The sequence below is a fragment of the Pelobates fuscus genome, chromosome 4 (genome assembly GCF_036172605.1).
Source record: "Pelobates fuscus isolate aPelFus1 chromosome 4, aPelFus1.pri, whole genome shotgun sequence".
In the NCBI taxonomy this organism is placed as follows: Eukaryota; Metazoa; Chordata; class Amphibia; order Anura; family Pelobatidae; genus Pelobates; species Pelobates fuscus.
In genome coordinates, this window is record NC_086320.1 from 123216401 (window position 1) to 123231760 (window position 15360).

At 38.5% G+C, this 15360-nt stretch overlaps 1 protein-coding gene across 4 annotated transcripts in view; it reads right to left on the bottom strand.

Annotated features, from left to right (window-relative positions):
- PPP4R1 (protein phosphatase 4 regulatory subunit 1) overlaps positions 1-15360 on the bottom strand; it is a 39907-nt gene that overhangs the window by 19561 nt on the left and 4986 nt on the right. For 2 of the 4 annotated variants that reach the window (XM_063451571.1, XM_063451570.1), the window contains exons 2-7: positions 15288-15332; positions 7461-7545; positions 5629-5735; positions 4174-4316; positions 3786-3932; positions 3183-3290 (exon numbers count right to left, since the gene is read on the bottom strand). In XM_063451571.1, coding sequence (XP_063307641.1) covers positions 3183-3290; positions 3786-3932; positions 4174-4316; positions 5629-5735; positions 7461-7545; positions 15288-15332 — 635 coding nt within the window. Of the gene's footprint in view, positions 1-3182; positions 3291-3785; positions 3933-4173; positions 4317-5628; positions 5736-7460; positions 7597-15287; positions 15333-15360 lie in introns of all 4 variants that reach the window. The other 2 variants (XM_063451569.1, XM_063451568.1) reach the window with 1 other exon arrangement.

Consider the following 15360-nt stretch of genomic DNA (forward strand, 5'->3'; position numbering starts at 1 on the left):
GGATGGGAAAGCTACACAAAGTCATCCAGTGTCTTTGCGTTTGCCAACTTGGAGGAGTAAGAGACAGTCTTTAGACTGATCTATAAATTTACAGAGATTTGCAAGCACAATGAATACACATTAACCCCTTAAGGACACATGACGTGTGTGACACGTCATGATTCCATTTTATTCCAGAAGTTTGGTCCTTAAGGGGTTAAATGAACACAGGCCAGATAGTGACCCTATCATCTGCAGGATTAGTGGATGAAAGGCTCACTGTTTAGCTATGACAAAGACTTCACCAGTAGAGGCAAAGATGCAAGTAAGGATCTGGGCAGTTTTAAGACATTTTTCTGCTCCATTTCAAATTTACCTAAAAACTAAACTGATGTTTACATGATACATTTTTTTTCTGTATACAACCAGCACATAAAAATCTTTACATCATTGGGAAGGAGTGCCAGATGTACCCTAAAGACTTAACATTCAAGTTTACATTATTTGCCAAAACACTTCTCACTAGCAAGATCTGCCTATACAGACAGACATTGATCGATCTCTATCTGTCGGTATAGGCAGATCTTGCCATCGATCTCTCGATCTAGCTTGCTTGCTGTATAGGCAGATCTTGCGATCTCTCTTTCTCTATATCTATACACACACACTTTCAGAGAAAAGGCCGTTTTTACATTGATGCCAAGTAAGCACAATGTGCAGTATCTACATTCAGAGTCTTCACGCTCTGCATGGAAGCGCTGGATGATCCCCACAGATGCATTGATTCAATGAATCTGAGGAGATTGTGATTGGCGCCGGGTCTCATTTTGCTGCGCATGCACAATAGCCTCTCAATGTTTTCCTATGGGAAAGCACTGGCTTGGCAGAGATCATGATCAGAGAAGTCCATCCAGCCTGCTTGCCTTTGGGAGAGCTGGAGTCGATCCTTTCCCTGGGGTCCAGTGTGGCTGCTGTCATCTTCAAGCTCTTCTTGCTTTGCTACCTAGAGCACTGTATAATGATGCCAGAGTGACGTCATATTACGGCTCCTGGCATCACTGAACAGACCGTGAGGGGGCAGAGCAAAAAACGCAGGAAAATTATAGCTCCTTCACCTGGCCTCATTATTTATACATACACACAGATATACATACATCTACTTTTGTTTTGTGCATATTATCATCTATTCACCATTAATTCTACAACTTTTGTCTTTTCACTGTCCCTCATTTACTCACAGAAAGTCATTTTCACAGATGGCTGAGCCCAGATTAATGATTTACCATTAAACATAGGCACCCAGACCACTCCAGCTCATTGAAGTGGTCTGGGTGCAGCGTCCCTATTGCACTTAGTGCTATAATGTTAAAAATTGCATATTTAGAGAAACTGCAATGTTTACATTGCAGCACTAAGTCTGCCTCTAGTGGCTGTCTCCCAGACACTGCATCCAAACTGACCTTTTCCGTTAACTGACGCTGGATGTCCTTGCGCTCTCTTAGATTTGCATTGATTCAATGATTTCCTATGGGGAGGTCTAATGTGCACCATTTGCCAGGCATGCGCATTAGCGCTTGCTCATTGCAGACAGAGGAGGAGGCGGAGCCATGACCCAGTACCGAGGGGCATCAGCGCTGGGATCAGGTAAGTAAACACTTTTTGACCCTTTATTTACCGCAGAGGGGGAAGGCAGACTGAGCTATAGTGCCACACTTATAGTATCCATTTAATGTTCATATATGACTATTATAGGGCATTACTGCACTGTTTTGAGTGGGACAGTTTTTTTCCCTCTTATGCTCTACAAATATTTAGGAGGACTTAATAAAAATCCAGTTAAATAGTCTCTGCAACAATATTTTATAGCCATATTTAATATGCAAATATATTTGTAGTTATAATACAGATACAGTATTTATCTAGCATGTGGTTCCAGTGCTAGGGGAAATGGTAGAAATGCAACTTCCTACAGATAGCCAGCATCTGAATGTTAAGTAACTTATTTTGCAAAATCTGTAAAATAACAGCCAACTGACTAGCAAAATATTTGCAAAAAGTCTTTAAATTTAAAAAATAAAATAAAAAAATTAATATCAATCTTTCCTTCACTACTGTATGGAAAGTTATTTTGTTATAGCACTCTGTCCACTTTTCATAATCACCTTATTTAAAACACTGTATTAACTTTCTTCCACAGAAAAAGGTTACAGGAAGGAGACAAGGAAATACCACAAGTACTACAAAAAGGCAAGTGGAGAACAAAAGCGAGACAAGAATGAGAACAAAGTTAATATTAAGATATAAGAATCACAATGGGGAAGCAGTAACCCAGACACAGGAAGATATAAGGAAACACACAAGTTAGCAAGGGTAACATTTACAAATTGCTAGACATGTAAATGGAATATGAACAAAACAGATACGGTCAGGAGGAATGTGTCAGAAAATTGTGGGGGATAACCCCTTTAACTTAATATGAAATACAAAATAAAAAAGGAGAACTTAAAATAAAAGAACCAGCCCTATACAAATATACAATTTAAAACTTAACTTTCAATGAGTGCAATGGAAATCAGGTGCTATTTGTAAATGTAAAGTCACTTAGGCAAAGAACACACACCCAAGTCAGTAAAAGGGAAGACTCCGATACAAACTACAATAATATGAAACACTTTGAATCTTACATAGGCACAATCTATATGGACTTAATTTGCGAAATAATGATACAATGTAACACAGCTGACTCATCTACTAGACACTGAACATATCTAGCATACATTTCTTACACTTGGACTAACTTTCTAATATAGGAGTGATGAAAGCTATAAACTGTGCCTTCAAGGGTATCCCTCATTCCCCACACATACCAAGCTTAACCTAACTATGAGTACATAGGAGTAGCTTATTCAGTGATTGAATTGTATAGTGTGGAGTCGAGATCTAGTTAAATCAAGAATAATAAATTACAGGTATAAAAATTAGCACGGTCCTCGATAGCATTAGGACTTGCAAACTATAAAGATCAGTCCCAACGCATGTTTCACCTCTAAATGGGCTCTCCAGGGAGGCTCCAGTAGCTTTTCACTATTCAACTATTTTCTCAGTTTTAGTCTTTCTGATGTCATTATTCTATTCAAAGTCTTAAATGCTAACCCATCTTTAACAACCCACAATCAAGGCAGTAAACAGGGAGAAGGACAAACCTTGCGAACATGGAACATTCTGCAATCGCAGCACATCTCACAAAACCGTGGCAAGATGAGCCTTTCTGTTATATCTCTGCCCACCATAGAGGCCATTTTACACATAATCTAGGAGGAAAGCAAAACAATAGCAACAGAAAAAATATAAATAAAGGACACACATCAAACAATATATATTTAATAAAAAATTTTTTATAATTAAGGAGTTACTGACTGGCTGTAGCCAATCAGTGCCTCCCTCACCCAGCAGTACCCTGCGCTTCCTGTAACTCAGATTCAGAAGCCGGATGCTACCCGAGCGACCTGTAGATTAGCACTGGAGGCAACCTTTGGGGTTAAACTGTTCAAGAACGGTCTAACCCCTTAAGTCAAGAGTGCACCCAGGACCTCCTGGCACCATAAAAACTTCATTAAGATTAAGTTGTTACAGTGACCTGATAGCAGCACTTCCATAACTTACAACCAAACATTTTTCTACTTAATGTACCATAACAATGTGTCAAAAGATTGTGTTAAAGGTGTAAATATTTAATAATGGATATTAAATAGTTACATTAATACATTAGGTGCAGTCATTCGCAGGAAAAGGGCACTTAAACTCACAGCCACTGCTTCTGTTTTGACATCATCATTGCTGTCTGGAGAGGTGAGATCGATGAGCACCGGGCACACTTTACTTTCAACATCAGTCCGTTCTATGAGCTCCTGTTCAAGAAGGACCAACAAAGCCGCCTGACTGGTTTTTCTGACCTGGAAAATTGCACAAGCCATCTCATAAGAACACACATTCTTAAAATACTCATGCATTAAAACAGCAATTACTTTCATCATGCAACTGAAGAAAAAAAAAATGCTTAGTAAATTCGCCCAAGAAAAAGTAACTAACCATGTAAAGTACATTATGTACAGATCCATTGAAGAATGATAATTGTTTATAGTAACATTGTAATATATGCAAATAATAACCACAACTAAAATGACTTAATCGTACCTGATTGTTCTGGTCAGCCAGGTATCGCACTATAATCGGTAAAAGGTATTTGGAGAAAGCATGTGGAATAGATGGCCGGTTTTCTTGACAGAACATTGCAAGATGAGGCACTTGTTCCATGAGTTCTGCACGTACAGTGGGTTCTATTCAGAAATAAAATCACAGTCAATTACTTATCCTTAACCTTTTCAAATTCTTCCATTATCAGGACTCAAAATCTCTACTCTCTCTAAAACAAAATTAAAAAGGTCTGCTGTTACGCTGTTCCAATTAATGTAGCAGTATTCTCTCATTTACAACAGACTGACATTAAAGGGAAATCTTAATGATTTGGCCTGGGTACTGTGTCTTTTTAACACTGCAATGTAAAACACCACACAGTAACTACTCTCTTGCAGTTCCATCACTAAGGAGTCAGAGCACAGCTGCTGGTATTCCAAACCTGTGCTTTGGGAGAGGAAGGGACACAATGGTGGTTTGCATCCACCAAAGGACTGGACTTCCAAGCACTTTAGCCCATGGTGGACACAAAGTATCATAAACCCCTTTCCTGCAATAAAACTAAACAGAAGGACAAAACAGAGCACACCGCCTACACACCACCTTGTAAAGGGAGAACCCTTAGACTTATGGCCAGTGGTTCCAAAACCAGTAGTCATAGTCCAGCAACATTCCAGGTTTTGTCAGGATCTCCATTGGAATAAAAAAAGGTAAATGCATAAATCCTGGACTGTTGCTGGGCCATGAGGACTGTTTATTTATAAACCACTGCTATTGGAAAAGGATCATGGATGATGCAGTTTATCACCAAATCTGGATTCATTTTAACTTAGGAAACACAAAGAAAAAGATAATCTGAAAATAAGTATATTTTGAAAGGGTTTAAAAACAGACTAATGCAGCGGTTCCCAACCTGTGTACCGAGATATTTTTCCAGTGCTATGATCATATGCCTCCCTTTCCCCTGCTGGTTCTAAAGGACTGGAGGGGAGATCAGAAATCTCCCTCAGTGGCCCGCTAGTAGTGTAAGTGCTCTGCCGGGTTCTCCTCTCGCGAGCTCTGAGCATTTCTCGCGACAGTGAACTCTAGCAGCTCCTGATGCTGCTAGAGTTCACTCTCACCACTTGTACCAACAAGGGATATCAAAATTATTACTTTTAATAAAAAATAAAAGTATATATTGATATTGAATAATGCTTTCCTATGGGAAGGTCTAAGGTGCGAGCAGCCATTGCCGCGCATGCGCATTAGGTCTCCCGTGTCGGCGGGGGAGAAGCATGAGCGGAGCCTGACCCAGCACCGAGGGACATCGGCACTGGATTAAGGCAAGTGGCTGAAGGGGTTTTTACTTAAAACAATTCATGCACAAGGGATGCACTCCAGGAGCCTATAGTGCCAGGAAAACAAGTTTGTTTTCCTGGCACGATAGGGTCCCTTAAAACATTTATCACATACCTGAATCTTCTGAGAGTCTAGAAACCCGTTCCAATACAGCAATACAATCCTTTTCATCATCACTGACTTCTTTTAAGGTGTCCAGTAGGCTTCGGGCAACCATTTGTCTAGGTAAGAAAAGAAAATCTGATAAACAAAAAACAAATGGTGTGTACACTCGTCTAAAATAGTAATTGAAAACACTACATTATTTCAACAACGTCTTGCATATCAATAACCGTTTATTGAACTATGGTGCCAAGTTATTGTTATTAAATCCATTTGTGTCCCTAGTGTGTCAAAATCTTAAAAACAGAGCTCATAGCCATTCCTGAAAGTCAGAGAGCTGTGAGTTAAATTTCTCTGCTGACATGGAGGGACTTTCAGGTGATGCTCCCATGTAGATTAAAAAGATTACCATCTCTGTAATTATCGGTGTTGGGTACAGCCATGTGCACCCAGCATGGAGCATCACAGAAACAGGGAATAACATTGGACTTGCAATTGCTTGTTCCTGGTATGCAGTGTCTACTAGTCCCTCTACTTCAGCATACTATTTGCAATTCTCTGCTCTCTGATAGACTTTTAAAAGTGGAGCCCTTAGCCCTGCTTTTAGCCCATAACTTGTCAGTTTGATGCAGCCAAACAAATGTTTGGGGGCAGTAGCCTGGCACCATGACCAGTTTAATAAGCTGAAGAGTGTACGTGCCGTTTGGAAATTGGTAAGGAGGAGGGAAAATAAACTCACAGTTTAAACAGTGTAAAATTTGTTCTATAGGCTTAATTGTGTAAGAAATGTCTCTCCATTAATTTTACATTTATAAGACCATTAAAAACATCACCAAGTGGTTGAAGGATAAAATGACAAGTTAGAACTTTCAGACTACCCAGTGAAAATATCACAAGAAGCTACTTCCAATCAAAAGAACAGTTACAAAAAGTGAGCTGTCTACCCTTTCCCTGAGCAAGAACATTATATTGTCACAGAAACATTCAGAAACCACCAACATTATCCTGGCAAACCAAGTATTTATGTTACAATTTCACTTTATCAACCTCAGTCTGTGTATTTTCGTATGCTCACATTGTTTAAAAGTAATAAACATAAAAAAAAAAAAAAAGGCTAAAAACAATGTGTGCAATTAATGGAACGCCCGCATGCTTCATAAAACAAATCTAATTTCCACCAGAACTAAATATTAACATGTTGTGAGAAAGCTCAAGGAGGATTATGTGGAGAAATTGGTTTGTCCTTTATTTTCCAGGCAACATAGGTGTGAAGGTCAGTTAGCTGAAAAGTGACAATTTCATTCTGGCTACAAAATTAGTTTCAAAACAAAGCAATAAAAACAAACAAAAACAAAAAAACAAAAAAAACAACACACCACACCTCACTTGGGCATATTATCCCGTTGAGAACAATAATAGTTGAGGAGTGGACATACTTGTGGTGATTACCACTGTAAAAAAAATGAAATATCACAGGAGTCCTATGAATTAATTCAGAACATATCAGCACATCAAGTGAAGCACTGTTATTTAAATAGACACTTCAGGCACCAAAACAACGTAATCTAAATTAAGTTATGATGTCAGGAGACCCCCGGGCTCAGTCTTCCTTCAATTAGTTAAACCCTTCACAAGCAGAGCAGGGGCCCCCCTGATAAGCAGAGAGTTGTCAGCTGACGCTCTCATTTATTCAGTGACCGCCCATTGACAAAACTGGCTAGGAAAAGATACTTTCTTTCCACAATCTCTTGTACAAGTAGATTTAAAAAATAAAATTAAAACAATTTCCGTATCGGGACAGTACCAACATACTTGACAGACTAGATGGGGCAGTGTCAACATACCTGTTGAATATGTTTTCACTTGCAGCGTATTTGTCCAATCTTCCAAGAGGTGTCAACATTTCATCTTGCGAGACGAAGTCCAAGGCTGAAGGTATAATAATCACATCAGACTCTGAGCTGTAGTCATCCACACCAACTATCAGAAACATCAGAAACATGGCTTGAAAATCAAGTTACATTATGCTACAAATCCACCCCTTGCCAGGGTACTGACTTAGGTCTGCAGTGTGCAGAGATTAATTCCCTTTGCACCAGGATAACCTGAAGGACAAAATGCCACACAGCTTAGCAGTTTAAATAAAATACATTTATTTTTTTAAAACAATCTCTTGTTTCTAAACAAGGTGTTTGCATGTATTTGTACTCAGGATCCAGACAGATGGTATTAAGGATACATATTTAAGAAGCCATGGAATAAGTACATCCTTTCAAGGGAGAAAACAAAATGTCATTATTTGATGGGGAAACGGCCATGTCAAAGTCAATTTCTGCATTTAGCTGTGATGGAAGGCTGTGTAGGATCTGAAATGCCCCTTTTATATTCTCCATCTTAAATACCCAAACCAAGTACTGTGAAAATCAATGTTTTGTATACCGTGTTTAAAGATATATTTTTCTATGCTTTAAGATGACCGATGGCTATGGAATTTGCTGAGCTCAACAGAATGACGATACCTCCCTGCACTGCGCAACTCATTGTTTAAACATACCAAAATCACACGATGTTGTATTATCGATATGTCTTTCTATTAACTAAAAAAAGTGCCTGATCGTTGATAACCATGACATGTAACATGATTGTTTTGAACTATGCTCCGATGTCGCTGTTGTGGCGCACCGGGACAAACTGTTCTTGTTTTGTGCACACTAAAAAGAAAGAATTTAAAAAAATAAAATAAATCAAGCACAGAGCCGTGCAGTCTGCAATAATGGATAGACCGATTATCGGTTTTGCCGATATTCCGATTATTTGTAAGGATTGTCCGATAATCACCGGCAATACCGATTATGACGCGTCCATAAAGCGGTACAATTGCCGCCTTAGGGTGCAACGGCCCTTGGAGGCGCTAGATCGGAGTGACCGGCAGGAGGTGGGTGCTCAGCGTTCCCTCCTGCCAGGCACTCTGCGTAGCGCGGCCGAGTGGAGCAGTGCGCGCAGCGGTACAGGAACTTATGTTTCCTGTACCTGGCCGGACTGAAAGGAAGTGCTCACAGAGAGCTCGGCCACGCAACCAGGAGACACACTGGGGGCAGAAACTAAGGAGGGGAGAGAGAGGGGCACTAAATAAATATTCTTGAAAACATAAAAATCTGACTGGCATGTACATTTTGTGCATTTACCACGGAATTAAAAAAATGATTTGCAAAAAAAAAAAAAGTGTAAATGTACAGAATATCGGTAAGCTATCGGACTGAAATTTCACAGATTATCGGTATCAGCTCTAAAAAAAAAAAAAAAAAAAATTCAATATCAGTCGCTCCCCATCTGCTATTACAAACATTTATGGAAAAATGGATCGTTCTGAAGAACGGGAATTCAAGCATGATACTGTGCTAGGTTGCCACCTTTGCAATAAGTCCATTTGTGAAATGTCATCCCTGCTAGACACTGGTATTATTGGAAAGTGTAAACATCTAGGAACAGCAGCAACACATCCATGAAGTGGAAGACCATGTAAAGTCACAGAGCAGGGTCACAGAGTGCTGAGGCACATTGTGCATAAAAGTGCATAAAAGTCGCCAACACTCTGCTGATTCCATAGCTGGAGAGTTCAAAACTTTTAGTGGCATTGGTATCAGCACAAAACAAGAGGGGGGAAAAAAAAAAAAAAGAAGAAGAAGAATAAGAATAAGAAGAAAAACTGTGTGGCAGGAGCTTCATGGAATGGGTTTCCATGGCCGTGTAGCTGCATGCAAGCCTCACATCACCAAGTACAATGCCAAGCGATGGATCCAGTGGTGTAAAGCACTCCACAGTAGGAGCAGTGGAAACATGTTCTGTGGAGCAAAAAATAACTTTTTCAGTTTGGCTGATGCCAGCAGAACATTATCTGCCTCACTGCATTGTTGCCATCTACAAAGTTTGATGGAAGAGGGATGAGGCTGTTTTTTTCAGGGCTTGGCCTAGGCCCCTTACTTCCAATGAATGGAAGTTTTAATGCTTCAGCACACCAAAGACATTTTGGACAATGCTATCCTTCCAACTTTGTGGGAACAATTTGAAGATGCCCCCTTTCTATTCCAGTAGGAATGTGTGAGGGCAAGTCAAGTTATTTCATACCAAACTGGACCTCTGTGGCAGAGCTGTGACCTCAACCCCCTTGAACACCTTTCGAATAAACTGAAAGGGTGCGAGCCAGGCCATTTTGTCCAACATTAGCGCCTAACCTCATAAATGCCATGCTGGATGAATGGACAGAATTTCCCACAGAAACACTACAAAACTTGTGAAAAGTCTTCCCAAAAGAGTGGAAGCTATTACTGCTGAAAAGGGGGAACCAACTACATATTAATGTCTATGTATTTATAATTCAATGTCATAAATGTCCCTTTTAATGTAATGATCAGGTGTCCAAAATACCATTGTACATAGAGTATGTCTAATAGGTGGTATGCCCAAGAGGTACATTACTTACAAAGAAGACCATAAATTCTGTAGAATACCTTAAAAGCAGACTGAAGCAGGGCTGAGGAGTAGTTTATGAAGCCCTAACATCTACCCTGGCTATGACACACAGCCTGCACGGAAAATTAAGGTTTCATTTCAATCAGATTTTAGCTTGCTTTTTATTTCCTGTTTTGTAAATTGAACAGGAAGGCCCCTGCAGGGTCTAGGAAGCTATTACTAGAGCAGGAGATAAATTCTAGATTTAGCAGACTGTGCAATATCTAGGTTCCCTCCAGGAAGTGTTTAGAAAGGCTGTACAAGTCACATGCAGGGAGGTGTGACTAGGGCTGTATAAACAAAGTAATATAACTCCTAAATGGCAGACAATTGAGCAGTGAGACTGCTACACCAAATCTGCTTTATTAATATAAAGTTGTTTTCGTGCCTATAGCTTCCCTTTAACATGTCAACTTATATGGTAATTGAAATATATACTAGAGGCCAAAATTATGTACAAATTTTGGAAAATTTGTATTGCTGAGGTTTTATGGCTTGTAATATCAGTATTTTTTATAGAATACAATGAAAATTACATAGCATTAGAAAGATAAATGCAGAATGTAATTTAAAAATAAAATCCTAAAAACCATGACCAAGCACAGAAATCCATGGGAAGTGCATTTCCTAATTTCTAACAATTTCTGTAAGTTTAGAAACCTTTTGCACAATTACATCCTGTTAAAAGGGTCCATACGGGTGGTCCCTTGCAACGGTGTCCGATTGGCAGTGAAAACAAAGTGTTTTAGTTCATCAGTTATTCTAATGTTAAACCAAGATTGTATGATTCCTTCTATCAATTTCCTGGTATTTCCTTGGTTGCTTCTGACTGTTACCTGGTCATTCTAGCAGTGTGATTAGATTTTCCTGAAACCCCTTTTTGCACACAGCAGCAACATGACAATGAGCATTATCCTGCTGAAATCTAAAGCATAACTCAAAATTTCACCTCTCCACTAGCAAGTGAAAATGTAGCACTGGCCAGCAGAAATTCATCCTGTCAGTATGATATGGCTTGCAGTGGCAAGTAACTTAAGGCCTGGCTAGAAGCTTAGGATTTAAAATTTTAAGCCCTGTATAAAGGCACCAATATCACCTGCTTAAGGCTTCAGCCTTGGATGAAGTAGATCACTGATGTATTTTGTACTAGAGTACCATCACACAAAATTTACCCACATGTTTTGCAGTCATACAACCCAGATCACAACACACTGGGATGCTTTGGCCTCACCTCTCCAGTTGACTCTGTCCCACTGTTCTCAGACTAATTAATGCAGAATTTAGCCCACTATTTGTTTCCTTTTTAATTTGGGAGATATAAATGTTTTTTCCTTGGAATTCTACAGTTTAAATCTTTGAGTCTGTATATACACTGTCCCACTCACCTTTAAGCCACGATGAGACAGCGTTTCATTGACTCAAATTATTTTCTTCTGTCACTCAAACACTTCTATTTTTAATTCCATCGCTACATACTGTTGTTGCATTACATTCTGCATGAAATTATCTTGCTAGTGATTAGTAATTGTGACAATATTTGAAAAAAACTGACTGAAATTATAAGTCATTAGATGTTATAAATACAAATTTTACAAAATGATTACACAATTTTGGCCTCTTTTGTATATAAAACTATATAAAGACGTCAGTGGTACCATAAACTGAAGAGTGAGTAGAAGACATTGTGTACCGACTCCATAGCCCTGGTTTGAAGAAGTTAGCTACAAAAAGTGGTACATTTCAAGCTACTTCTGCTTTACAGAGGAAAAACTAATTCTAGTTAGTTTGCGGTAACTTAGATTTCATAAGTAGACAACAGAATAAAACATGCCTGATACTGCCCTTCATTGTGCCACACATACAATAGCAGGAAAGGAACAGAGAAAAGGCACTGTTGCTTGAGTTAGAATTTGAACGTATTTATTTTACTTAAAAGGAATCACAAATATTTGAATTTATTATTAACAAGGAAGTTCATAATCCTGCATTGACATGTACAAATTAAAGGAGCACTATAGTGTCAGGAACACAAAAATATATTCCTGACCCTATAGGGTTAAAACCACCACCTAGCCACCATGGGCCCCTCATGCCTCCCTAAAAATAGTAATATCTTACTTGTATTCAAGCCTGAAGCTGTAACTCTGCATGTTGTTTGCCAAAGAAAAACAAGCTGTCTGCTGACATCATCAGAAGTGGTAGCCTGATCCAATCACAATGCTTCCCCATAGGATTGGCTAAGAGGCAGATCGGGGCATAGTCAGCACGATTCAAAACACAGCTCTGGGCAATCAGCATCTCCTCAGAGATGAATTGAATCAATGAATCTCTCGGAGGAAAGTTCAGTGTCTGCATGCAGAGGGAGGGATACTGAATGTTTGGATGCATTTAAGGCAGCCATGACCCAGGAAGGATCTCTAACAGCCATCTAAGGAGTGGCCAGTGAAGTTATCACTAGGCTGTAATATAAACACTGCATTTTCTCTTAAAAAGACAGTGTTTACAGCAAAAAGCCTGAAGGTAATGATTCTACTCACCAGAACAAATCCAATAAGCGGTAGTTGTTCTGGTGACGATAGTGCCCCTTTAATGCAGTGATTCTTGAGGTTTTTTTGACAAGGAACCAAATTACATACATTTTTTAAAAAGTTACCTCAAGCCATTTTGTTGACTGTTGTAGAACAGTAACAATTAAAAAAAAAAAATGCATTCATTACATTTCCAAGGGGTGAGGCCCCTACATCTCCATTTTACTTCTGATGCCCCTTTTGCTACTATACACACCCTACTGTGAGCATTTGATTGGAAACCTAGATGATGTACCTAGGAATTCACACACCCTTTGTTTCACTAAATCACACTCCTAGTATGTAAGCTCATTGAGCATAGCCCTCAACCCCTCTGTTCCTGCGCGTCCATTTGTCTGGTTACAATTACGTGTCAGTTAATCCACCCATTGTACAGAACTACGGAATTTGCTGGCGCTTTATATATATAATAACAAAAGTTTCCAAATGTTTGGTCAAGCCCTATGGATTATTATTTTATTTTTGCCATTTATACAGTGAATTAAGACACACTGGATTTATACAACTGTCGTTAAGCTGTAGTTGCTCTGGTGACTAATGTCCCTTTAATTATGTATTCTTCTCACTGGGGAATATCCTTAGCAAATCCTCCCCTTCTAACCATGCCCTGACTTTCTGTGGCTGTCCAGTCACAGACTTCCCAATGCAGCTTAATGAGAAGACTTTGAAAGGCAGGTGCTACTCGTTCTGCAAAACAGAAAAAAGTGCACAAACACAAAACTTTTCAGCAAGCTAAAGTGTTTTAGGAGTCTGGAGTATCCCTTTGAAATAAATTAATAAGAGGTTGCATAGAAAATGAAAGCATATTTACATGGTAGTTCCACTTCATAAAAAAATGAGAAGAAATAAGCATTGAAAAATCACTGCCTTGCAAACTGGCATAGATACAATAAAACATATTGTAAGGTTTATTACAACTGGAAGACTCAGTTATAACCTTTCCCTAATGTGGAATTTCAGAACAGAAGCTCATTTTGTCAAAAGCCATGTGTCTGCTTATTAAGTGCCAATGCACCAAACACAGGAACTCACAAAATACAGAGTCAAGAGACTTTATAAGTCATTTTCTGCCTGAAAGAAACTTATCAAAAGTTTTATGTTTCTAATGAGATATGTGGAGTTAAATAAATTACTCCCAAAGTAAGAATTTAATGAAAGGCTGCACACATATAGCCCTTCATGACCACTTCAAAACACTGGAGTGTTCATGGTATTTGGAGTAACTATTCAATGAATAGCAATGTCTTTATTCAAAGTATCAGTTTCTATAGGCAGAATTAGTATACGCCATCTTGCCTGTCGGTATATAAATTATACTTTTCCCATGAGTGGAATTACAATTTCTAAGAAATGCAGACAAAATTAGTAAGTATTTTCAATGTAAGATGGGGTAATTTAGCACAACATCCCTTGCAAATGTTGACACTATAGTCACCAAAACAACTTTGGCTTAATGAAACAGTTTTTGTGTACAGATAATGCCCCTGAAGTTTCAATGCTCAATTATATGCCATTTAGGAGTTAAATCATTTTTGTTTCCATTTAACTTGCCCTAGCCACACCTCCCCAGACCGTGAGTGACATATCCTGCATTAAAACAAAATGGTTTGATTTTTAAATCATATGTAACTTATTTCAAAAGTTTTTATCTCCTGCTCTTTATTTATATGCTCCTGTAGGCTCTAGCAAGCTATTACCGGGAAGGAGATAAATTAAAAATTTAACTGAATTTGCAATAAAGTGTAAACATTAGATAACTCTTTACAGGACGTGTTTAGCAAGGCTGTGTATGTCACATGCGGGTAAGGTGTCATTAGGGCTCCATAAACAAAGTGATTTATCATAATTGGCAGATAATTGAGCAGTGAGACTGCAGGGGCATGGTCTATATACCAAAACTGCTTCATTAAGATAAAGTTTTTTTGTGACTATTGTACCCCTTTAACTGATCTGAAAGCCATTCATTTTTTACTTTTTTCTCAGACCATTTAATGTGCGCAGTTTGAGGCAAATTGTGAAACGAAATCTTCAAGTTGTTTTACACATCTAGAAATCTTCAAAGATACTACCAACAGCATACAGTTGACAATCCAACTCTATTTAGAAATATGTTAAAGATTGGGGAATCTCAGCTGTAAACTTAAGCAAAATGTCATTTTAGTATTACAAATATGAGGAAACCCCTCCCCCCCAAAAAAAACCCACCTATAAAATACAAAAAGGTTTTGTTTTTATTGCTTGCAGTGTAAAATAGGTTTAGTCCAAGAGACAAGACAGATATTCATGAAATTCATGTCAACTAATATGCTTTTCCATGTGTATTATGAATTGCAAAATTACAAATTAGAAGAAGTGTGGCTTGCTAAGGTCTAAAAATACTGTAATTAGCTAAAATAGTGCTCTATATAAAGAACTGTAACCGTCGTTTAAAAACTAAAAATGGTTGGCACAATGGAATCTATAAAAGGAACATTCATTTTGATGTACACAGAGGCTGTGAATTTTAGTCAGAAACCAAACAATAGCTTGTGTAAAGCAGTCAGATAAGTGTTTAATTAAAGAAAAATCACTTACAACCATCTATCTCTTCTTGCACGTCCTCTTGCAACAGTGACAGATCTGAAAAACATGCATAAATATATATTTT